The sequence below is a fragment of the Rhinolophus hipposideros genome (assembly GCF_964194185.1).
Source record: "Rhinolophus hipposideros genome assembly, chromosome: 10".
Classification (NCBI taxonomy): domain Eukaryota; kingdom Metazoa; phylum Chordata; class Mammalia; order Chiroptera; family Rhinolophidae; genus Rhinolophus; species Rhinolophus hipposideros.
In genome coordinates, this window is record NC_138056.1 from 64,172,483 (window position 1) to 64,199,745 (window position 27,263).

A 27,263-nucleotide genomic window follows, 5' to 3' on the forward strand; every position below is an offset into this window, starting at 1 on the left:
CAATCTGGCAGAATCTAGCAAAATTTTAAATGCATATGCCTTTTTAGGATTATTATTTTATGGAATGAATTACCATCATTTCCAAATTTTGTACTTTCTTTTTGTCTAAATATTGTGTCTTCATTTTATGTAACGTTTGAGTTCCAACATTACATTTAAATAGTATTTTTACTCTACCTTTTCTGTGCAATAGACTTTACTGATACCTTTGAAGTACATTATTTGTAAGAATTTACCTTATGAGCACAGGTTTAGAGCCAAGGGCAACATGATGTTTATATACACTTTTTTGTGAGATTTGAAAACATACTATCCTAGTATTACACATCATTCAGCTCCACAACTTTTTCATCATCCCAAACTGAAACTCCAGTCATTAAACAATAACCCTCCATTCCCTAGTAACCCCAACCCCCTGCTAATTGCTACTCTACTTTCTGTATGAATTTGACCACTCTAGGTGTCTTATATAAGTGAAATCGTACAATACTTGTCCTTCTGTCTGACTTACTTCACTTGATGTTTTCAAGAATCATTCATGTTGTGGTATGTATCATAGTATCATTCCTTTTAAAGCTAAATAATATTCTGCTGGATATGTATTTATCTCTATCTCTATATCTATATATATACATATCACATTTTGTGTATCCTTTTGATGGACATTTGGATTGTAATTACCTGTTGGCTATTGTCAATAACACTTTAAACATTGATGTACAAACATCTGTTCAAGTCCCTGCCTTCAATTCTTTTGGGTAAATACATAGAAGTGGAACTGCTAGGTCATACAGTAATTCTATGTTTAAATTTTTGAGGAACCATTATACTAGTTTCCATAGTAGCTTTTATATTCCCACCAACAACGCACAAGGGTTCCAATTTCTCCGTATTCTTGCCAATACTTGTTATTGTTATTTTCTAGTTCTTGGATAATAGCCATCCTATGGGGTGTGAAGTGGTGTCTCATGGTTTTGATTAGCATTTCCCTAACTATTAGTAATGTTGAACATCTTTTCATGTGCTTACTGCTTATATGTATATCTTTGGAAAAATGTCTACCCAAGTCCTTTGTCCACCTTTAAATTGGGTTGTTTTATTGTTGTTAAATTTAGGAGCTCTTTATATTCTGGATATTAATCTGTATCAGATATATGATTTGCAAATATCTTCTCCCATCCTGTGGGATGCCTTTTCATTCTGTTGACAGTACTTGGTATTACAGTTTGAAAGAGGGTTATCAACCCTGCCTCATATTCGGATAGAACATAAGAAATTAGAGACCAGAGAAACTACAGACTGTGGATCAGACTAAGAATAGTTTTTACATTTTTAAAGGATTGTAAAAAAAAAAAGAGACAGACCATATGGGGCCTGCAAAGCCTAAAATTATTGTTTGGCTTTTTATTTAAATGTGAATTTATAATTAAAGAAAATACTTAAGAGTTTTTCCATGTGAACAAGAGACCTTAAAGCATGTTTTTTTCTCTAAATGAAAGGGCTAATGCTTTTGTTTGCCTCTTTGTTTAAATCATTTAAGCAAGGTACTGGGATTCATACTCTGAGTTAAATGATTCTGCAAAGCTGTAAATTACAGCTTGGGAAAGTCTCAAATTCCATAAGTCAAGTTCTAAATAGTATGCTGAGAATGAAAAAATTTATAACACCCCATGGAATGCCAAAAAAACTACCTAGGAAGCTCTGATTACCAGTCTTAAAATATAAGCTGAAAATCCAAACCCAGAAGTTCTTTCTTCTGAAAAACTCCCACATATAATTTGTTATGACCTCTCCTACCTTCCTTGAATAAAATGTTCACTTTTACTCTTTAAAAGGTTAATGAAAAACTGAGGTTAGTGGCTTCAAACACAAAGAATCCATTGGAAAGAAATAGTAACCTGTTCAACTGAAAAGGGTAATCAAGTTTAAGCCAAATAATCTAAGAACCAGGAATCATTTCTCTGTAGCATTCATTCTCGCCACTTTTCAAACTCTCTTTCTCCTATAAGGGCACTCTGTAAGATGAATACAAATATAATAAATGTGGTAAAGGGTCCCGAATCTACATCCTCCTCCTCATAGCTTCCAAAAACCATCTTATAAATGGTACAGCAGTTACATCTGGGCTTATTATGAACAGTGATTTTGATGTGCTGCATAATAGTTCTAGCAGTCTTATCTTTTCAGCCATTCATTGGCTATGCACTATATTAATGTTATTATAATATAAAATTTTGACAGGACATAGTATGGTGGCAAAGTCTATACTTGGGGATAGAAATAGTCAGGTGCAAATTCCAGCCCCACCATGTATCCTTCAGTCTAGCCTCAGTCTCCTCATTTGTAAAATGGAAACTGAGATAATGTGTAAGTAATGCATATAGCAAAAATCCAACAAATACCATTTCCTTTCCCCCCTTGAAAACAGTAATGAAAAAAGCCATATAGGTATCAGTTCTGTTTTTACCAATACATTTATTTAGGAGAATGACCTTGATGTCAGGAACGTTGAGTGTGAAATTTAGTGGATGCTGGTAGCTTTTAGTTTGGTAATCAATTACTGAAGGCTAGAATGTAAGGCAGAGTGTGTGTGAGTGTGGGGGGGGAACTGTAGTGAATATTGGCAGTATTGCCAGATTAGTTTATGTTGCCAAACTTCCTATCTCCCTCCATGGAGATAGTGTAAGTAATACAAGGGAAAGATATCTGTGAAACTTACTAGATTTTTAGAAGATTCTAGCATATTCTTTCTGGGAAAGTTTATCAACTGAGTTACTGTACTGTTCATATCTATATATATTCTAATAAACGGGGACACAATTTGGTGAGGAAGGGGAGAGTCACAAAATATCAAACTTTTATTATAAGACAGAGGAAAGAAAAAAATACAAAGCCAAAAATGTCACTTTCCTATTTCTTAAAATTCCAGGTAAGTAGCATTATTGCATCAATCTAAAATCCTAAATCCCAAGGACGTAATGTCATATTATGAAGTAAATCAGATTTTGACTTGGAAGTTTTATTAAAAATTTTTTTAAAGGCTTAGAGACTATCTCATGGCCTCTAGAGATGGTACAGAAGAATTATTTGATAACTGACTTTTCCTATTTCAGGGTCTAAAATTGCTTGACATCAAAGGCTGTGGTATTACCTAATGGACATCAGTATTTCAGCTACTAAAACAGGGGTTCCATTGGAGGAGTTCAGGGGAAAAAGTAAATTGAGTGTCCCCATCTCCTTAAACAAGGTTCTTTTCCTTTTCCTTCTTAGTGTCTCAGGTATTGACTTTTAGCAAAGGAGTGTGCTGAAAGCAAAAGTAGTATTTAAGGGGGTGGGGGGTGAACTAGTAATTCCTCTTTTATTGTAACAGAGAAAAGAGTGGGATTTGTAAAAGTTAATTAGAGGGTATGTCAAGTGCTTCAACTCTTTCAAATTCACCACCTGTCTGCTACAGTTCTGAATTATTTAGGAAACGAAAATGGACTACTAAGGACAGCCGCACTAATCCAATGAGGATGAAACTCCAGGTCATATGGTTTAATATATTCTCTTTCCACATGTCTGTCTCAACTACTAAACTGAGAATCTCTGGTGGACACACACTATATATACCTATTTTCATATTTGTAATCCTAATATAAAGCAGAATGGATACCCATAATAGCTTCTATACAAAATGTTGAATGAAAACAATCAAGACAAAATCCCAACAGCATATAAATAACTTTTAAATACTAGATAGCAATCATAAAACTTTAAGGAGAATAAGAAAAAATATATATTTTAATCGTGGATTCACCAAGTACCAGATAGAGGCCCAAATTTAAGCTAATAGTTGCTAACCTCAAGTTCCTAAACTCCAAAGATTGAAAAGACAGAAATGATGGTGATTAAGCCAATTTCAACATTTTAGAAAGGCCAGGGGACACTGTACATTTACCTATGATAACGCTGCTAACCAAAATACTAAGTTTCTTCCTTTTTGCCCCAAATATTAGCTCAATGGGGTCGGATTTTACCTCATACTGATAAGATGCTGTGATAACAATTAGGTGTAATTTTGATTAATAAGAGTCCTTGTGGTATATGATAGCCCTACCCCACCCCCAAATACACACAATTAAACAAATTTTAGACAAGAGCAAAAGGAAAAAAAGAGAATACTGGCAAGTAGAATATCTGTAGGCTGAACTGGAATAAGTCAAAAGCAGCTGTCCGCAGCCATCCCCTGCTCTGTCCTATTCACCCAATTCAGGTCCTGTGGACTGACTATTCTAAATAAACCTACTAGTTATTCTAATTTAACAAACTGACAAACAAGCATAGGAATTTACAGCAGAAAAATTACCTCTCGAACTTCATCATCTTCTTCATTAGCATTTTTTTGTCTGCTTTCTCTGAAACGACGTACCTGGATTATAACAGAGTAAATCACAAACATGTTGCTTATTTCTGTAATGTAAATTATACAATAATGGGCTACAACTGATTAACAGATGGTTTCCATTACAACATAAAACTTGGAAATTTAAGTACAGTTTTGTCTCACAAAAGATTGATTTAAGAAATTATATTTTCCCAGTGGCTTTCTGAAATTTTAATGTAAGGAAATGTACTCTTAAAAAAAATAAAAACATTGGCCCTAATCAAAATTTTATTACCTGCTGCCAAAATGCTGCAAGTCACTGAAAAATAGTCTGTCAGACTGCCGAGGAAAATTCTAATATGCTATGGGTGGTATACCCCAGTAAAGGAGTTTGAATTATTTATTACATTGCTCAAATCATTCTTGTGCATACAGCTGCAGACATCCAGGAGGCTCTGTGAAATGGTGTCTGAAGTGGGTGGGCCCCTGAAGGTCCACTTTATCAATAGCCAACTATTGAATGTTTGCTGTTTGCTGACCATGGTCCTGGTACCATGAAGGATACTAGAGATACCTTTTCTATTGGTTCCCGCTCCCAAGGTTCTTATAGTTATATAGTTATTCATAAGCTCCATTCATTTATTAATTTACTCAGTTCCTATTTACTAAGCTCCTACTATGCAGCAAGTGCAATTGTAGGAATTGAGAATACAACAATGAACACAATGGTTAAAAATTCTGCCCTCAGTGTGTGAGAGTGACTGTGTGTGTGTGTGTGTGTGTGTAAGGGTAGTCAATAAACAAAACAAAAAATTATACTGTATTTTAGAAGGATCAAGTTCCCGTTAGACTGAGAATTTAGTTATCTCTGAGGAACCTCTGGCACTCCCAGGGCCAGTTTGTTCAATAATGGTTTCCAACCTAAATAACCAGTTAGGCATGAATTGGTTATGTGACCAGAGGGGTATAAAAGATCTCCTGGGAACTTCTGCACAAATCTTGGTGTTCAATCCAGGGTACAATGTGTGCAAACTGGACATGGGGAAGCTATGTCTGGTGTCTCTCAGCTCCCAAATGCCTCCCTATACTCTTTTTCTTCCTATACTATATCATTTGCCTATAAATAAAAACCTTAAGTGAGTATGCTCAGTGCGGTCTTATGAGTCCTTTCAAATATCTGACCCTGTGAAATCTCTGCAAAAGATGTAAGTGTTCAGAGAGAAATAAAGCAGGAAGGACAGGGTTACATCTGAATAGGATGAACATGAAAGGCTTCACTAAGGGTAATACACGAGCAAAGGTTTTAAAAGGTTGGGGATGAGTCTTGCCAATAACTGGGGAAAATCATTCTACTTGAAAGAATACATGCAAGTGCACTGGGGCAGAAGCATGCCTGGTATAAAACAACAAGGAGGTCGCTGTGGCTAAAGCAGATATGAAGGTAAAGAAGTAACAGGAAGCCAGATTGAATATGGCCTTGTGGGCAACAACAAAGACTTATTTTAAGGCAGGAGTGACTTCATCTGACATATATTAGAATCACTGACAGCTGAATTGAGGACAGAACAGGGAATGGAGGAAGGGCAAGGACGGAAACAGGAAGACCAGTTTGGAGGCTCTCTGAGGATGCCTTGGACCACTGGTAGCGATGAAGGTGGTGAGAAATAGTCATATTCTGTATGTATTCAGATGGTAGGGCCAAAAGGATTCAGACAAGATACAGGTACAGAAAGAGGAGTCAAGGTCGACTTCAGTGATTTTGGTCTGCGTAAATGAAAGACTGGTGCTTCCACTAGAACACTACAGAGAGAGCAGAGGCTGAGAATTAGTGATTCATATGGGAATGTTAAAAGTTTGAGGTATCTATTAAGCATTCAAGTGGAAATACCTAGCAGGCTGTAGGCTACAGAAATCTTGAGTTTAGAGGAGAAATTTGGGTTAGATTTCTGAAAGTCACCACCAAACATGGTACTTAAAGCCAGGAAGCTGGATGAAATGACAATGCGAATGTGTAGATAAAGAAGGGGTCCAAAGACTGAGCTCTAGGGACTCCAACTTAAGGTGTTGAAGAGATGAGAGGAATCAACAATAGAAATTGAGAATACACAATGAGGTAGGGAGAAAACCAGAAGAATGTAGAGTCCTAAAAGTCAATGAAAGAAAGGTCTCAAGATGTCAAATGAGATTTAAGATGAAGAACTGCCAGTGGATTTAGCAATGGAGGTCATTGGTGACCTTGACAAGAATAGTTTCGCTAGAATGATATAATCAAAACCCCAGGGAATAGATGGGTTTAAGAGAAAAAGGAGGGAGACATACCAGGTCAGCAAATATAAAACAGTCTTTGAAGCAATTCTGCTGTAAAAGAGGAAAAAAGAAATAGAGTCGTACCTAAAGGGAAATAGGGTCCAGTTTTGTTTGCTGAAAGAAATAATAGCATGTTTGTTCTGATTCAGTAGAAGAAGGAAAATACAGGAATAACAGTTTTTTAAAAAGATAACACAGGATGTAAGAGTGCTCTAGGTGGTATGTGACATACCAAAAGTGCTGTCATACAGAGAGAAATGAGCAGGATCGATGTGCCAACCGTGTTCTGAGCGGCTATTCAAACTTGTATCCCTACCAGCTGAGTACTAAATATTTTTCTCAAATTGTTGCTGCTTTGACAAATAAAAAATGCAATTGACCCTTGAACAGCATGGGTTTGAACTGCATGGGTCCACTTACATTTGTCTTTTTTTCAATAAATATACAGTTGGCCCTCCCTATCATGGGTTTCACATCTGTGGATTCAACCAACTGCGAGTCAAAAATAGTATTTTCTACCCAAGCTTGGGAGGCCACGGATACGGAGGGTCCACTGTATGTAAGCATTGCTCTATTTTTCACATAAGGGATTGTTTATCTAAGGCATTGTTTTTATAAGGGATTTGCGTATCTGTGAAATGTGGTATCTGTGAATTCTGTGGGAGGGATCGTGTACCCAGTGGCTCACAGACACTGAGGGATCACTGTAGTTAAGTTTTGGTGGAGTCAAAGCTAAATGGGGATTTTCAACTGCACAGGGATCAGCGCCCTTAACCCCCGTGTTGTTCAAGGGTTAAACAGACATTTAATTTTGAGTTTCTTTTGATCATCCTAGGCTAAACACTATTTTCATATGCTTATTAACCACTTATGTTTCTCTCATAAACCACCTATTCCTGTCCTTTGTTCATTTTTCCATTGAAATGTTTAATATTTTTCTTAAGATTTATAAGAGCAGTTTAATATTATATTAGGAATATTAACCCTTTTTCTGCCTACATGCAAATATTTTCTCTATGTCAATACTTTCTAATTGGTTTTTGACAATTTGACATGCAAACATTTAAAATTTTATGTAGTTAAATCTAAAGAGCTTTTCCTCTGTGATTTTTTCCACCACTTTTATGCTTAGAGAGAAATGTATTTTCTAGATGAAATTCAAAATCTCAATCAAAACTTACTAAAAATTTGAAATGAGTAGAAATTTTCATGCCACAAGGTTCATTTTAAAGCACTTTCATGATCTTCAAGAGACAATATATCTACGGAGAACAAAACTAACATTTAATGGGTATCAATCATATTTAAGAAACTTATTAGACATTTTCTAATTTCACCCTCATTTTATGATCTCAACTTCATAGATGAGGAAACTAAACAAGTCAGAGAAACTAATTAGTGGTTTACCAGAAAGAAACTCAGAGCTACGCTTAAGAGACTGTCTGAACAGACTTATCCCCCCAAATTAGTTACTCACCTCTTCATCGATTTTATCTTCTAGGGCATCAATATGACGTTCTTTAAGAAATCGCTGTGTTTTTTCCAACTGGTATTTCACTAATTCCTCTATGGCATCTTTCTCTTCTTTGTCCACAAATTCTTGTACTGCTTCACCCATTCCCCTCTCTGTTAGAAGTGAAAGTTGCACATTCTGTAAGAGAGATACAAATCACTGGATGGAGAAAATATTCCTTACAAAATAATTCTGTATGAGCAAGGAAGTTACAGAATAATGTTTCGGGGGGGGGGGGGGTAAGACAAAACACTTATTTAGCTATTGAAAGTAAAAGAAAGGAAAACAAAACAAAACAATGGATAGTAATTAAGAACCAGATAAAGCAAAGTAGAAACAAGAATAGAGTACTGGACAGGTGAAAATGCAGAGGGCTGACTGGCTGGGCTACAGAGGCCAGAAGTGGCAGCGGATGATTAAGAGAGATTAGGTTACCCAGTGCGGTGGGGAGAATAAAGGCCCCCTAAAGATGTCCACATTCTAATCTCTGGGACCTGTGAATATGTTACATGGCAAAGGAGAACTAAGGTTATAGATGAAATTAAGGTTGCTAATCAGCTGGCTGTAAAATCGGATTATCAGGGACTATCCAGGTGGGCACAGTATAATCACCTTAATCACCTTAAAAGTGGAAGAGGGAGGCGGAAGAAAGGTGTCGGAGAGAGCAGTAACTCAAGAATAATGGCCAGAGAGATACAATGGTGCTGGCTTTGAAGATGGAAGACGGGGGCCATGAGCCACGAAATGTGGGCACCTCTAGAAAGGAGGTGGCAAAGAAATGGATTCTACCTCAGGACGTGCAGAAAGGAACTCAGCCCTGCTGACACTCTGATTTTAGTCCAGTGAGACCAATGTCAGATTCTCACCTACAGAACTGTTAATAAACTTGTGTTGTTTTAAACCACAGCGTTTGTGGAAATTTGTTTCAGCAACGATAAGATACCAATATAACTAGAGATCTTAAAGAGGCATATACTCGTGACAATAAGAGTAACTTCACCACCCTGCAACTATATTATTAATAAAGTTATTCTGAACTTACATCAATTTCAAGATGCAAGAAAAGTAAATCCTGGATTCAGACTTATGCAGTAGAGATTAAAAAAAAAAGAGAATAATAACATCAACAATAATAGTGACAATAATAACATTAATAAATAACATTAATTAAGCATGTAGTTTTTCTTGGTGTACAATAGCTATAAATGAATGTAATTAATTGCCACCCTACTTACTCCATGGAAACATTCCTTTTATTTAAACTATTAATTATACATATCTTAAATTAATATCTGTTATTAAAAGATTGCCATTACTCAAAATGTGAACTGTAATTAAATTACCTTCTCTGCAGTTTGAAAATATTGTTTTACAAGGTCTTCTACCCTTAGAGTTAGTCCTTCTGAAGGCTTTGTAATGAATTTCCCAAAGTTGATCTCTTCTCCTAGAAAAAAGAAGTCCATGAAAAAACAGCAGCTTCTATTATGTTCAAGTGCCCAAACTCACTGCAGGTTGCTGTCAGTGCAGAAGGTATGACCAAATTTTATCAATTGTCAGCTGGCTCAATGTGGTCCATTCTGAGGTAAAAATATGACATTTCTGCTAATAGCCACAGTCTTTTCCCCAAAGTCTGTATTTTTTTTCCCTATTTCCAAGTGGTGTATCTCTTATCAACTATTCTCACAGGATGGTCCACAGACCTCTGAGGGGCAGGGGGGTCCCCAAACCATTTCAGGGGGTGCTCAAGATCAAGACTACTTTCATAACAATACTAAGGTGTTATTTACCTTTTCCATTATAGTGACATTTGCACTGCTAAGTCAAAAGCAACTGTGGGTAAAACTGCTGGTGCCTTAGGAAGAGCCAATGTAGTCGCTCAGAACTGTACTAACAGTCACCACCATATACTCACAGTTCAGAACAAAATGAAACAAGCCAGTTTCACTTAAAAATGTCCTTGATAAAACAGTAAAAGTTATTCATTTAATGAAATCTCAGCCCACATGTACATACCTTTTTAATATTCTGTGAGATAAATGCGATGTATGCTTAAGGCACTTTGGCTACATTCCTAAGCAGAATGGTTGTCTCAAAAAACAGTAGGTAAGGAATAAAAAGAGGACTGGGGAGGAAGTCAAGAAGCATAGGGTCAAAAAAAAAAAAAGAAGCATAGGGTCCAGTATCTGTTCTGCTCATAACCTTTGTCAGGGAAATCAATAGTCACTGCTTAGGTGTCAGACCTGGTGTTGAAAAAGGAATGATAAAAAGATAGGATCCCTGCCCACAAGAACAGATGATTAAAATACAAGGTGATTAGCGCTACAACAGAGGTAAGAACAGAGTAAGACACAGAGACAATAAACTAATTCTTCTCAAAGAAGGTTGAAAGTAATGTGCAGATATACAATGCAGCTATCATTTGAATCAAGTAAGATTCACTCACTATATATATATATATAGGCAGAGGAAAAAGTATGAGCAACAGCCTAGAGGGTAACAGGCACAAAATTCAGTGCGCCTCTTGAAAAGTGGTGAGGACAAGGGAACAGAAATCTTTCTTGAATTTCAAGACAGTAGAATTAATGTAACTTAATAAATAGGATTACTACGTTATACAATGCCAGACACTAGGTTAGGACCATCTGCACACAGTATAGCAACAAAGCCTCACAACACTCCATGAGGCACAGTTATTATACTGATTTTACAGACATCAGAAAGGTAATTTGCAAAATGTCACACATGTAGCTAAGTAGCAGAGCTGTTTAAAACAACAAAAAATTCTTTCAAAACATACAAATAGGCCATTGTTTCAACTCAGCAATTTATGTTTAAACAAAAAAAAGGAATCATTAGAATGAAACTTACTATGGCTCAAACTCAAGTAACACAAGGTGCTAGTTCTACATTCCATACTCTCATGAATGCTACATCCACAAAATATCAAGGAATTGATAAAAATAGACAACTAAAGTACTATCAATAAGTAACTAATTAAAATTCATAGTATGAAACCATAATTCTCTGATACGGATTTCTTCCCCTAAAATAGTATTCTATGAGCTGCATTTAAATATCTAAACGATTATTTCAAGTTGAATTAACAGCATACACAATTTTCACCACAATCTGACATTGAAAATAGGAGCCCATTAAATCCGAGTTAATAAAAGCCTAGGTAGCTTACTTGTAAACAAGGGCCATATTATTCTATGAAAATTCTGACTCAACAGCTCTAAGGAGACGAGCCTCTGTATTTAACATAATATTTTTATGAAGAGGAACTACAGTTGACGTTTGAACAGCTTGGGGGTTAGGGGCGCCTACCCCCTCCACAGTTGAAAATCCGTGTATCTTCTGATTCTCCCCAAACTTAACTACTTATAGCCTACTACGGATTGGAAGCCTTACCGATAACATAAACAGTAGATTAATGCATATTTTGTATGTTATATACATTTATTACATACTGCATTCTTACAATAAAGGAAACTAGAGAAAAGACAATGTTCTAAGAAAGTCATAAGGAAAGTACACATACAGTATTATACATATTTATTGAACAAAAAGTCCACATATAAGCGGACCCATGCAGTTCAAACCTGTGTTGTTTAAGGGTCAACTGTTTCAGTCAGACCCTTTAGCATTTTTTACAAATGCTAAAATAAGGCCAACTAGTTTTTATAAAATTTAATTGAAACTAATTACCTGATCATCAGAAACATTGAACTATGGCACACCTCATATTTCAAAAGACTGGAGTCATCCTAAACCACTATATACTCTAAAGCTGAAATACTTAATAATACTTAATAATGCAAAATTCAGAGTGTTTCCTCCAAACAATAATGTATAGTAAATATTTATTTTGAGAGATAAATTTCTAGTCTGTATATTATTACTAAGCAGCACCACTTAAAAAACCATGTCTATAGAGAAGCTTCCATTTCTTTATTGATATCCAACAAGTTTAAGAATGGTTGCTCTCTAATTTTTAGAAGACAGATTATTCCAACTATCAGTTTATTTGCCTAAGATATTTGAAAGAATCATACTAAAACATTTTCCATTATTTTATACTTCTTTTACTAAAGATAGATTTACATAAACCCTGTAAGAGCAGTTTTTAATTTGTAAAAATAACTAGCTTACCCGTGTTTTCCTTTTGTTCTCTACGCCTGAAAAAATGGATGACATCTTTTGGATTGGCTATTCGATCCACAAATTTCTGGCTAAAGCGCAGAACACTGAAAGGTTCAAAACCTCCACTGTAGTCCACCTGGAAATACAGAATAAGCTCTGAAGGCTAGGAAAGAAGAGTTTGCCATTTCAATTTAGGTTTATGCTCAATACTTTTAAGTTAATAAATTAATGTTCTACAATTCATGTTAAAGATGATGATATTATACTATTTATTCTACTGAGAAAATAAAGCTTCAAACGTTTTATAAGCTTACACAAAACACTCAGTTCAATGGACTCAAGACACAGGAAGAATTCCCACAATGCAGGAATGAATACTTCTCCCCATAACATTAATAATCTAGGCACCAGGAATAATACCTGAAAAGGAGGTGACTTTTTAAAAAATTTTTTATTGGGGAACAGTGTTTTCTCCAGGGCCCATCAGCTCAAGTCGTCCTTCAATCTAGTTGTGGAGGGCGCAGCTCAGTTCCAAGTCCAGTTGCCATTCTCAATCTTTAGTTGCAGGGCGCACAGCCCACCATTCCACGTGGGAATTGAACCGGCAACGTTGTTGTCAGAGCTCATTCTCTAACCAACTGAGCCATCTGGCCGCCCCAAGGAGGTGGAATTTTTAAGCAAATTTTTAAATGTTCCAAACAGAATGAAAATTCCCCACCAAAATAAAATGCAGGCCCTAGATGCATTAGTTAATTGGTCTATCACAGGGGTATGCTTTCACACTTGACAAGAATAAATGCTGGAAAAAATCCATGTAGGAATCAAATCTGTGAGTTTTGAGAAAAGATTACCTTCAAATACAGGATCTACTTAGAACTCAAGACTGCTCTCAAGGGAATCTCTTTCTAAAGAAGTTTGTAATGGTAGAAAGACCTTTACAAAAACTACATTTCTTTCTAAGAGAAATACAGTTGACCCTTGAACTGGGGGTTAGGGACGCCAACCCTCCACGCAGTCGAAAATCCATGTGTAACTTTTAACTCCCCCCAAAACTTAACTATTAATAAATAGCCTATTGTTGACCAGAAGCCTTATCGATAACATAAACAGTTAATACATATTTTGTATGTTTTATGTATTATATACTGTATTCTTACAATAAAGTAAGCTAGAGAAAAGAAAATGTTCTTAAGAAAATGATAAGAGAAAATACATTTACAGTAGTTATGGAAAAAACTCCACATATAAGTGGACCCACACCGTTCAAATCCATATTGCTCAAGGGTCAACTGTCATCACTTTCCTAAACTAGCTGTTCTCAAGTAATGCTCTGGGAACTGGCATTGTACCACATCACCAGCCTATCCAGACTACTCCCTAACCTCCACCCACTTAACCTGTTCATGACACTTAGCATGAGCTGACATTTGTCATTTATTTGCTGTTTATTATGTCTCACACCTCCACCTCCCGTAAGCTCCACAAGTTCAAAACCTCATTGTTTTAGCATCACTGTGACCCGCATCATGCAGAACAGAAGGTACTTAATAAATATTCGTTCACTGAATCGATGAATTAATGAGGGTCCTCTAATCCATACAGGGTAGTTTTGGAATATTACTTACATGAAAAATCTCTTCTTTTGTTTCATGAATGAATTAATAATTCACCGTGTTTAGGAAAAGAAATACTAATTTTCTATTTAAGTCCGGTTGGTTCTAATGGCATCAGGCAAACGTAGAGGAGAAACATGGGATCTTCTGCCCTAATAAACAGAACTATGTGCTTCCCCCAATGCAACTACGTTTGTATTACCCAGGCCATCTATACAGACGCCATATTATAAAACAGAAAATGTGAAATGCTCAAGCTATTGGGTCTCCCCAAAACTCTTCAATATTTTAACAATTATACTCCAGCCTAGCTGCATTTGTAATTTTCTGCTCCTAAAAGCTTTCATAAAACACGTTCATTATGCACTTTGTTGAGTGTCCACAATGTGCTAAGCACTCCGCTAAGGGTGGGAGCAATACGGCCATGAATAAAACAGAACCTTGGTTGTCAAGAAATCTGCAAGCTGACTAGGAACACAGACACATAAATAATTGTAAGCAGAATGTGAATGGTGCTGTAAGAAGTATGTGCAGAGTAGACTGAAGACACAAAAGAAAAAGCATCAATTCTGAGGGAGGTCAAGAAAGGCCTCTGAAGAGGGGAAGCTTTACATGGGTGTTGAAGGACCTATTATGGGAGGAGAGAAGCACATTCCACACAGCAGGACTGGCATGGGCAAAGGTGTGACAGAGTGAAATAAACTCAGCAATACTATCCTCGGAAAACCAATCAAGTTTAATTTATCTAAAATAGGACTTACTCGCAGTCGTATAAGGGGCTTGTCTGGCTGTTGAGGATTTCCCAGACGTTCCCGTTCAGCATTTTCAAGCATTTCTTCAATCTCAAAATAAAAATATTGTCATGACTGGGGGTAGGGATACTATTGGCATCTAGTGGGTAGAGGTCAGAGGGGATATTGTTAAAATTCTACAATGCACACAACAACCTCCTGTAACAAAGAAATTACCAAGTCTAAACTATCAACTGTGCCAAGGTTGAGAGATTGTGGGATCCCTGACCCAGGACTGATCGACTACCTCATCTTCCATCTCCCTGGTTTCAGAAATTGGATTTAGGGAGAAGTACATGACCTCAGTCCAGTGAAACTGAATGCTAGGTGTTTGTCTGGAACTACTGGGAAAAACGATTCAGCTGTAGGATAATGTAAGTCTGTGGGCCAATGAAGTGAAAATGCCTTCTTCGTGGTGAAGAGTAAGACAAACCATCCGAACGGGTGGCATGGGGCTAGAAATAGAGACAGAGAAACCCACAATCTTAACTTTAATTTCTGAATCTAGTCATCTTGAAACCAGCATACCCTCAAACTTTTCAGTTATGCGACTTACATGTTGCTAGTAAACCTGGGATAGTGGGTGAATTACTTTATTTAAAACGAACAAATTATCAAATCAGGATAAAAAGAGAGAAAAGATTATGTAAATGTTTTTCAGAAAGAGGAAAGAAACTAGGAGAGGGGCTTCATTAAATTTCTTCTATAGATAACATTCCTTCATCTTGAAGACTTAAAAAAAAGATCTTTGGTATAACTACACTCATTTATTAAACAATACTGGCTCCTTACACGCTTCATGAGACTGGAACAAATATGACTTCCCTCTACTCTACTGAAGTATTTAATTCAATGTCAATAATCTCTCAACTAAAGTAGATCTCATTGACCTTTATCTAGAATTACCTTCTCTAAACAGAAGTTTTGTACGGCTTGAGTTACTTTAGGATTATCTGGGTTAAAAATATCTGGATGATCAGCCAGAATAACATCCTCCATAAAAAACTGCCGCACCGTGTGAAGAGGAATTTTCTGCATATTCATCTTCCTTCCTTTAATACGCAGCAAACCAACATGTCTGAAATGAGGAGGGAAATGAAAGCCTAGTCACATTGTAAATTTCCTCAGGAAAATGTGCACACCAAAATTATCACATTTCTCAGTTTCTACAAAATATTTCTTTATAAAAATCATACCCTTAAAAAATATTTCTAGCAATTTAATCTTAATGTTATATCACAGGAAAAAATATTAAATATTCTTCTTCATCAGAATAAAATCCACTCATCCATCATTAAATATACAGTTTAGTAAAAGAGAGATATAACAATAAGGAAATAAAATGCTATCAGGACGATGATAGTAATATATATAGTATACATTATTGCATATATGATGTGTTATGTGTATACATGTACACACACATAAAGTAAATTAGCAGAACTCTGAAGAGAAAAGCAGCAAACTTACATCCTACTACCACATTTTTAAAACCTATTATCGTCGTAACAATCAGAACTTGAGTGGATAAACGGATGAAACCTGTTCTAAAAACTGAGAACTGAGTTTAATCAACATTAACTACTTTATCACATAATTCCCCCAAAGAATTAACAGAAATAAGATAAGCTATAATATTGCATTTATAACCAGAAAAATCTAATAAATGGTATTAGGTGAATATGTTTATAAATGTACATTGTGAAATTAGTAATCATCTATAGCACTCTAACTTGAAATTTAATAAATAAAAATGTTAGTCGTGAATTTGCTAATGAGTAGCAAAATCATTAACCCCACTGGGATGCTGTCAGGTGGAAAACAGTTTAAAATCAGGGGAAATAGCAAGACTACATCAAATGATCAATCTTCGTAAATAAATCTATCTTATAAATAACAATATCATCAGTATTTTGATCCTATGGGGTGATTTGAATATTACAGCAGGTTTGTTTTTTTGTTTTTTTTGGAAAATATAACAATTACTCACTTCTTTACAGCTTCTCCTGGGGAAAGAGAAGTAACCACTGAACTTCCAGGTTGTGATATGTAAAAGAGTTGTCGTTCATTTTTAGTTGGAGCTATTTTACACTCATGTTCATGGCCCCAGATAATAAGATCAATGAAGTCATCCAAAAATTGTTCTGGAATGAAGTTAGTATTTCCATGTTTACTCCTATACCAAGATTTTAAAAATTGAATAATATAAATATTCAGAGATATAGAGAAAATTTCATATTAAGTAAATACAGATCTTTTTTTTCTCCTTTCATTACGTAACTTCTATGTGACAAAATTGGGCAAGGGATTGAGAATACAAAGATACTATCTAATTCCTGCCCTCAAAGGGCTTACAAGTTTGCAGGACACAGACAAGTAAAAGGCACAAACAGAGAAAGCAGTCAATTCTACGTTTGGAGGCAGATCACAAAAGGCTTTACGAGGAACAACCCTCTTTGGGCAAGTCAGAAAGGCATGTGCTCTATCAATAGTAAAAACCTGTAAAATGATCTGATTATACACCAAAGAATAAATAAATAAATAAATACAGAAAATGAAAATGAACTAAACTTTGCATAATAAAATCAAGTCTCTAAATAGGTCCATTTTTTAAAAAAAAACTTTTATTTATTTTAAGTGTGCTTTTCCAGGACCCATCAGCTCCAAGTGAAGTAGTTGTTTCAATCTAGCTGTGGAGGGCACAGCCCACAGTGGCCCACGTGGGGATCAAACTGGCAACCTCGCCGTCAAAAGCACCGTGCTCCAACCTACTGAGCTAACTGGCCGCCCTAACATGTCCATTTTTTTAACGTTTCTTTTACTGATTATAAAAATAATGATGGTTAAGAATGACAATCTTACATAAGAGATAAGAGTTTTGCATATTAAGTAAAATATCATGTGTATAATTGATGTGCAAACTCTGGTTTTATACCTAGATTAGTTGTTGTTATTGAAAGATGTGAAAACCCAAGGTGAGTGAAGACAAGAAGGAAACACTGCTAACACTGACTTACATTGTTGGGAATTTAAGTAAAAGTGTTCAAATACTTTCACCTAGCATTCATTTAATGCAAACCAATATTCATTCATTCAAAAAATATTTACTGAGCGTCTACTGTGTCCCAGGTGTCCCAGGCTGCTTCTAGATACTGAAGACAGCAGTGAACCAAGTTCTTGTTCTAGTTCTAGTGGGGGAAACAAGCAACAATATAAGATGTATATGCATGTGTGTATGTATGTGTGTGTATACACATATACACACACCATACATATATATATAATTTGTCAGGTCAGGTAGTGACAGATGCTATAAAGATAAATAAAAGGAAAAGTGACATGGAAGGGGGATGTTACTATACACAGGGTGGTCAGGAAAGGCCTCTCTGACAGGTGACAAATGAGCAAAGAACTGAGATGAGGGATCAGCATGGAAGGGAAGAAAGACCTAAGCAGAGGGACAAGCAGATGGCAAAGATGCAGAGGAGGTAATATGCTCAGTGATTTCAAAAATAGCAAGGAGATCAGTGTGGCTGAACAGAATGAATACAGGGAGAGCAGGAAGTGAAATCAGAGAAGCAGCAGAATCAGCAATCTAGGAATATTTTTATGTAAAAAACATGTATCTAGGGTATGAAAATCAAACCCAAATCCCTTTGGATTCTTCCTTAATGACTTCTCAGCTTTTCCCCTTACATATCATTCTCACTGCCATCACTGTTACCATCTCACACTTTTTTACTATAATTCACTTAATAAATCTTGCTTCTTCAAGTCTCTATTCCTTTCAATCAATCCTGCACCCTAGCAATAGATTAAACTTCCTAAAACTACTTACAAAAGAAAGCTGATCTAGCTATTAATATATTTAATATTCTGGAGAAATGCTTGCACATATGTACCAGGAGACAAGTATAAGAATGTTCGTAAGAAGGTTTTAAAAAGCAAAAATCTGGAAATAACACAAAACAGTCACAAACAGTTGAAAAATATAACTGTCTACATCAGCAAAAATGAATTACACTTCTCAGCATCAAAACGGATAAATCTTAGTAACATAATGTTCAACATAATAAGCCAGCTGCAAAATACATAACACGGTTCCAGTTATACCAAATTTAAATAAAATACTCATTATGGACATATATGTAATTAAACAATAAAGGAAAACAATGGACCGAGTAAATAAAAATTGAAGATTGTGCTTCCCTCTAGGGTATGCGGAAAGAGATGGGGTCTAGGAAGGGCATGGGACAACGCAGCAGTGGTCCTCACTTCTTTGCTGTAAAGAATATTTGTTTTATGGTTATTCTCATACCTCATCCATAGGCCATAAATATTCTTTTATAGGTATGAATACATATTGAAAACAACTTCAAAACACAATCACACAAAGCATATCTAAGTTTTGACCAACCCTGCACTGATAACTTTCAAAGGACGAGGAACATTTTACTCAAATAGGTAAGCTTGGAAACAGAGACGTGGGGAACCTCAACACTTGACTTGAAAATTTCCAGAGAATACTTTTACCTGTTCTGATGAATCACAAATAAGTTAAACCAAGAGTTCTCATCTTCTTTTGGTCTCAACATGGTTACTTTTTTATTGAGGAACATTCGGTACAGTCTTTCATCTGGAATGGATCCTGAAATGGACATTACATTACTTTAAAACTGGTTTCTTATTTGGTTTTAAGAATGAATATGTTTTGCTTCTAAATTATGTGCTTCTTGAAGTATTTCGTTTTCCTATTAAAGATATATTTGAAGTCTGGAATCATTACCATGTTGCCCCGAAAATGAGACTGAGCCGGACAATCAGCTCTAATGTGTCTTTTGCAGCAAAAATTAATATAAGACCCGGTCTTATTTTACTATAAGAGTTTATTTTACTATAAGAGTCTTACAGTAAAATAAGACCGGGTCTTATATAAGACCAAGTGAGGTGAGGTGAGGTGAGGTGAGGTGAGGTGAGGTGAGGTGAGGTGAGGTGAGGTGAGGGTGAGGTGAGGTGTGGTGTGGTGTAATGTAATGTAATGTAATATATAACATAACACCAGGTCTTATATTAATTTTGCTCCAAAAGATGCATTAGAGCTGATTGTCCGGCTAGGTCTGCTTTTCGGGAAACACGGTATTTACACATGAATATGTTCCAGGTTACTGTATGACAACTGCTGAGCAGTTAGATGTATTCAAAGAATGTTTTCCATGTCAAGCTTACATACCTTCAAAATCTGAAAAATATTGTTTTTCACTATCCTTTTATTCTATGTATATAAGTACTTTTGATCTAAAATAAACATTATAAAATACACAGAGATATTAAAAGGGAGAAGATAAAAATAAATGTATTTAAAAGTCTTATATATATTGTTTTCAAATTTAAAAAAAAACTGCTTTTGAATAATTTAATGTCTTTTAAAGAATTCTTCCTGTACCCGAAAGGATTGCTTTAGTCTAGTGGAAGCCAACAAAAACAAGTAAACAAACACAAATTACAATTTTAAATATTATAAAAGAGGGGAAAGTCAGGATGCTAAGTAAGATGGGGAATATCAATGTGGTACAAGGTTGCTACTTTATATAGCAATTAGAGAAGGCCCTGGAAAAAAGGCTAACAAGGGTCAGGCGTAAAATCCAGGGCATCAGAAGGTTGATCTATTTAAGTCTTGAAGCACTGAGAACACTCACAAAACTGGTAGGCAGGTAAACAATTTGGGGGAAAGGAGAAGGCAGTTTAGCCATCGGGCAATTAGCTTCTTGAGGGCGGGGCATTTGTAGGCAGGAAAGGAAGTGGTGGCAAGGAGCACCCTTCTCTTCTGCCCTGAAGCCCATAAAGGGTTTTGAAAGAACTCTGTGGGACAGAGTAACCTCAGGGGCCAGTCAGTTTCACTGAACAGCAGAGAATAAAGGCAATATTCAGAGAAGCTGACGATATGAGGGAATTTGCAAACTATAAAAAAAGTCCTAGAATGTACAGAGAAGAGGTGGGGGTGAGATTAGGAGATGGAGGATAAAGAGAGAGAGCAGTTAAGGAAACAAAACGAGAGTTTGAGATAAAATGGATGACTGAAGCATAATAGGATGTCTTTAGTCTGAACAGCTGAGAGGATCAACCAGTTTCTGCAGTTATGATCTCTAACATTGTAGTAATTAAAATATCTGTTAGTAGCTTTTAAAAAAATATGTATTTGATTTTCTGCTCTAAATGTAAAATCAGACATAATACCTCAATTTCATTTTCTGTGTCTCTAAAATATAATCACGAGGCTTTTCTACTTGTTAGAGAAATTATAAACTGGACAAAAATTGTAAGCTCCCGAGAAAGTATTCAAATAAGTTACCCATCATAATTATTCTTTTAAAAACATATACAAAGACAACTGAAGTAAATCTTCTAAGGTTTTTATTATACTAAAATCAAAACATAATAAAATCTATGTTGAGGTTACAGTAGGAAATTTCCCCCCAATTTCTCTCATAGTATTTTAAGATTGAGTTAACATGAAATATAATTTTTATAATACTCTACACACAGTAAAAAAAAAAGCTATTGTATTCATAAAACATATAAAATATCAAGCTAAACCGAATCCAAGGAAGACACAGTGGACTCTCACTCTACAAAATCTTTGATCTTTCATTCACATGGAATAAAGCCAAGCAAACAGGCTTTTACCCACTGGACACCACATAAATTGAAGATAGTAAAGTTGACAAAGCAAATTTTCTGAGCATTATAGATGACAGCTCTACACTAATACTGTCTATTAAAAAATATGAGCCAATAATTCAGGCCAAATATGTAATTTTAAATTTTCTAGTAGCCACATTAAAACAAGTAAAGAAAAACAGGTAAAATTAATTTATTTAAATCAATATATTAATATGGTATTTTACATTTTTCAAAGTCTTTGAAATCTGATGTGTATTTTACACTTCTAGCATTATGTCACTTTCGATGAGCCAAATTTCAAGTGCTCATAATCCACGAGGCTAGTGATTACTACATTGGGTAGTTAAGCTCTAGACCTTTCAAAGATTTCCAAGGTATCAAAATGCAATTTTTATAGTTACTCTATAATTCTAACATTCAGGCTTCTGTATCTGAGTCTAAAAGAAAGAAAAAATAAGTAATAAGTAGATACTAAAGAAAAAATATGTGTTTCACGAAAACTGCTATTAAAAACAAGTATCAAGGGCTACTGGTCCTTATCAAATACTAAAAAATTTCTATCAAAATCTATCATTTTTTACAGTCAGTCATAAGGGATGATTAGATTTGACCCACTTTTTCCAAATAGCAATAAAGTTACCTCCAGAATTTGTCAGCTGCTTAAACAATTAAATATTTACTGACATAAATACTAAAGTAAAACCATCTTACCTAAACCATATAGAGCAATTTTTGTGCTTCCTTTTTGAAGTAAAACCGGACTAATGTCTATATTCTCCACAGACATTGAACGTCCAAAGTGATTTACGAATCCAGCACAACTTAAGATATCCAAGGCGCAAAGCGCATCTGCCTATGCAAAATATTTTCAAAAAACATTAATGCATATCTAACAATAAGTTATCTGCATATCATATTATTACCTATTAAAGTATAGTCTATAGCTAGTTGCAAAATAAGGACAGTGTCTTCTGAAAACAAAATTACAATTCTAAAAGCATTTGCTACTTTTTTTCTATTACAAATTACCTACTGTAATTGGAATCACATGCTAAATGCAAAGTTAACATTTCTTTAAAACTTATGCTATCTTGGCCACTGACAAAAACTAGCCATGAGATAAGTGCTCTGTAATATTAAGCAGACTTCTTAAGATGTGGGGGAGAAAAGAATAGATAACTAGCGATTTATAATAGTAATGAATAGATAAAACAAACATATTTTCAGTTTAGGACTTCCGCTACTTTGTCCATATCAAATAGGTAATAAGATGATCTAATTTAGATTTAAAACTTTATGAAAAAATCGTTTCCTATAGATAAGATTTTAAGAGATGAAAGACAAAAATACTTGATAAACTGCAAAGCATTATAAAATGTTAGGTGTTTACGCCTACTCCTGCTTACATATTTTTAACCTCAGCACTAATGAAATAAAAGCATACCTCACACACCAATTAGCATTCCAGATTTTTAAAAATTATCAAAAAAGCACTACAAAAGCTTATATAAATGATAAAAAGTCAATTTGACTTTTTGACTCAATTTGACTAAAACTTAGCTTTCCACAGACAAAATAAACCAATCATTTCTACTGTAAGAATCCAATAATTACCCCTGTGGGATCATCATGATTGCCATGAATACTGAACACTGGAATCGAAATGTTGAGATTGGTATCTTGGTAGTTCACCCATGGAAACCTTAAAAAAAAAAAAAGTAATTAAAGCTTCTGTAAAGAAACAAAAGCTATTTCCCCCCAGGATCTTCCTCCAAAAAATTAATGCAATTGCAGCCAAACTGGATGATCTAAGTTGGCAAATGACCACTAGTGTGGAGCTTTAAAAGAAATTAAATCATAGGCAACAATTCAAGTCAAGTCAAATATGCTGAAGTACTACACTGTATTAAAGAAAACCCAACAATAGAAGATGCTGCGTATTGTCTGAAAGAGTGGTATATCTAATCAATGGGAAGTTAAAAGGTTTTCACAATTTTACAAAGCGTTTGAATAAGGTTTTTTATTTGTAGAAAAGGGAGGGCAAGAAATACATCCACTTTGGAATCCAAGAGACCAGAGTAAAAACTCCAGCTCAACAACTTTGTCTCCCACCCACTCCTGTCCCTCGTTGTCTAGCTCCTCTTCTCAGGGCAAATGTTAGCAGTTTCTAGCGTACCTTTGCAAAACTATCTCTTACCTGTACAGGTAAATTAATACATCTTCCTTTTTACACAAATGATAGCAGGATATAAATTACTATACCCTGCTTTCATCATTTAACATACCTTAGAAATCATTCTGCATCAGGGCATAATTTCCTTGTTCTTTTCTGGGCGGGACAGGACTCCACTGTATTGTTTATTATAATGCTTTTAAGTAGTTATCTACCAATGGATATTTAGACCATTTCCAGTCTTTTGTTTTACAAATAAGGCGCCAGTGAGTAATTGCATACAGAGTTGCCCTTTTAAGAGGATAGGAAAATGTCTAGAAGGGAATTGTTAGGTCAAAGGATATGTGTGCAGATATAAATTTGGAGCTATTGCCAATTTCCTTCCATAAAGGTTATACAAATTTACACACAATACAATGGCAATGCATAAGAGAGACAGTCTACCCTTATTCCACTCACATGATACTTTATCAAGCTTTCAAATCTATGCCAGTGGTTCTAAATGCTAACGCATGTTAGAGTTATCTAGGAATCTTTTAAGAAATTACCAATGCCCATGAAGCACTCAGAGAGATTAACTGGCCTGGAGACTGGGCATAAGTATTATTTTTAAGATTCCTAAGTAACTATAATGTGCATCAGAACTGTGAATCACTCACCTATGCCAATCTGATAGCAAAATACTTCAGTATACTTCATTTTGTATCGTTCTTATGAATGAGCTTCATCTTCTATCTTTCATATTCTTTTAATATGTTTAAATGCCACTTTATTTCCTTTTCTGTGAACCATGTCCACATTCTTTACCTATTTTTTAAATTTACTCATGGATATTTCTATTGACTTGAAAGAACTATTAATCTACTGGAAACATCAGATATTAATTTGTAATTAGCTGCAAATATTCCTCCTGGTTGAACTGCCTTTTGACTTTGCTTTGGGCAGTTTTTGCCATGCAGAAATTTACTTTTACAAAGACAAAATTACCAATCTTTTCCTTTAAGGCTCCTAGTATATGCCATACTTAGAAAAGCCTTTTCCACAGCTAGATGTTCAAAAAATGAATAACGGTTTCTTCTAGTACTTTTATTGAATAATCCGTATTTTTCGTGGAGATACGAGATCGCCACCTTTATCAAATACTAAATTCCTATATACATTGAGGTTACTTCTGGATTGTGGGTATGTAAAAAGATTACAGGAGCCAATCTGAAAGCACACCCAATGGCTAAAGCTGGTACAATTCATTTGAGCAACAGAACGGATTACAATAGTATTAAATTATAACTCAAAGAGGAAAAAATGATATAAACAATGAGTTCATACTGACGTAAACAAACTGTACATAGACATAGACAATTGCATAAATAAACAAATCTTCCTTACAGAAGGGACAAATCTTCCTTACAGAAGAATTCCAATCAACACATGTAGAAAGAATGTGGGACATAGAAAATCACCATTAGAATATCACAAGTATAATTACTATAGGCAAGAGCCACTCATGAATGCTAAAATTAGTGGACAAAATTTAAGGAGAAACAGAACAGTTGCATAGCCTCAAAACATCTCCCCCCAAATATTTACTATTAGGTGGTACAAAAGTAATTGTGGTTTAAAAGGTTAAAAAATAATTGCAAAACCACAATTCCTTTCGCACCAAGCTAATAGTTACAGTAGTTTTAACCGTGGCTATAAATTCTTTGACACTCCTTCCTCTCTGTTGGAAATGGAACGTAATTCCCCCTTTGAGTGCAGGCTGGACTTAGCGACTCCCTTCTAACAGTGTATAGAAAGGGAAAAATAGTAACTTGACAGCGGAGAAACCTGGCAGACACCACCCTAAGGAAGAGATGGATGTTAACCTCGCCAGTGATAAGCACGTCAATAGCATGTACCCCTGACATGCTGTGAGAAGAACACGTGACCCCTGTGGAATATTCTTCCCCCAAAACCCATAATCCTAGTCAAATCATGAGAAAAATCCAAATTGAGGGCCATTCTGTAAAATATCTGACCAGTACACTTCAAAAGTATCAGGGTCATGAAAGACAAGGAAAGAGAGAGAAACTGGCATAGGCTGAAGAAGACTAACAGACCATTTCAACTGCAATGTGGTATCCCCACCTAATACAATGTTTAAGAAAAAAAATGAGAGTATCTTTATGACATGGGGTTCTAGATGGCTATCGTAAATAAGTCCCAAAAGCACAAATCTTTTTTTTTTTTTTAAAAGAGTACCACATTTGACTATATCAAAATTAAATATTTCAGTCAACAAAAGTCACCACAAACAAAATCAAAAGATAATCCACTGATTGGGAAAAAAAATACATACCTGACAAAGGTTTAGTATCTAGAATATATAAATAACTTCGGCAAAGTCAGTAGCAATATAGAAAAGTTCCAATTTTTAAAATGGACAAAGCATGAACAGAAGAGGATACCAAAACGTGCAATAAAAATTTGAGAAGATACACAGTCCCACCATTACTAGGTTAATACAAATTAATATAAAGACGTACAGAAAATTCAAAGAACTATACTTACTATGAAAATAGCTTATAAAAGGTGAAATGACTAATTGTTAAAGTGTTTATGTCTTAGACAATATTATACACAAGGAAATATTCATGTCAGCACTTAACAATACTTACTTACTAAAACCAAAGTTGACTGACTGATCGCTGATAATTTCAAACTGTACAGGACGATCACCCATGCAATATTTTCTTAATAACTCAAGGCTGGTATGTAGTGTTTTTCTTGAAGGCTTATTTTCATGAAAGAGGTCACCACCTAACAAAACAAAGTCCACCTAATCAACAGAAAATAGTGTTAAAATTAATTATGTTTTATAGTTAAAAGTTTTTAAACTATAGATGAAAGAGAACAAAATATCATATATAATACTATTATATATGGAACTTTAAAATTTTATTCATTCAAAGGACATTCCATTCCAATTTGGTGATTACTAATCTGACTCCAACTTAAGTTCCAAGCCCACCTTCAAAAATCCATCTTCAAATTATTATACCAAGACTCTGACTCATGCAACCCAAAGTGATCATATTTCTTTTTTTGTCAATCAAATCAAACAAACTTAGCACTTTAACAGAGAGATAGCCAATTCAATCCAAATTATACATTCAATTCATTCATCATTAGAGTTCCCATGGGCACTGGCAGCTGAAGAAATAGCAATCTACAAAATAGATGATGTCCCTGCCCTCATGAAACACTGACAATATGCATTACCCTATACTACCCTGAGGATACAATGACGAATAAAATACAATCCCTATTCTAAAAAATGTCCAAAATCTAATGGGAGACAACCTGTTACGCATCTGAAGTCAGGCTCTGAAGTGCACTAGAATGGATATATGAACAAACCAGGAGCAGAGATGACATTACAATGAATTCTAACTAAGGGGCGAAAATTTGTCTGAGAACAGTGAGTCTGGGAGGGATGTGCTAACACACGGTGGCATCTGAGTTGCACTATGAAGGATAAGTCAGATTTGAGGAAGAACATTATAGGAGCAACCAGACAGAAGGAGGAAAATCATACAGAAAAAAAGTCCAACGCTTTCAAGAAGTGTATAATCTGCCTAAAGAAACTTGATGTGGGCTATAGCAGTGAGGGGGAGAATGCTCCCCCACAAAATGT

At 35.3% G+C, this 27,263-nt stretch overlaps 1 protein-coding gene across 1 annotated transcript in view; it reads right to left on the minus strand.

Moving 5' to 3' along the window:
• Positions 1 to 27,263, minus strand: part of MRE11 (MRE11 homolog, double strand break repair nuclease) — a 60,948-nt gene that overhangs the window by 25,937 nt on the left and 7,748 nt on the right. Inside the window, exons 4-14 of the mRNA XM_081064914.1 lie at positions 26,245 to 26,405; positions 23,029 to 23,116; positions 22,126 to 22,267; positions 19,267 to 19,381; positions 16,724 to 16,909; positions 15,640 to 15,811; positions 14,704 to 14,784; positions 12,339 to 12,465; positions 9,530 to 9,630; positions 8,151 to 8,324; positions 4,349 to 4,411 (exon numbers count right to left, since the gene is read on the minus strand). Of these exons, the coding sequence (XP_080921040.1) occupies positions 4,349 to 4,411; positions 8,151 to 8,324; positions 9,530 to 9,630; positions 12,339 to 12,465; positions 14,704 to 14,784; positions 15,640 to 15,811; positions 16,724 to 16,909; positions 19,267 to 19,381; positions 22,126 to 22,267; positions 23,029 to 23,116; positions 26,245 to 26,405 (1,410 nt within the window). The remainder of the gene's footprint in view (positions 1 to 4,348; positions 4,412 to 8,150; positions 8,325 to 9,529; positions 9,631 to 12,338; positions 12,466 to 14,703; positions 14,785 to 15,639; positions 15,812 to 16,723; positions 16,910 to 19,266; positions 19,382 to 22,125; positions 22,268 to 23,028; positions 23,117 to 26,244; positions 26,406 to 27,263) is intronic.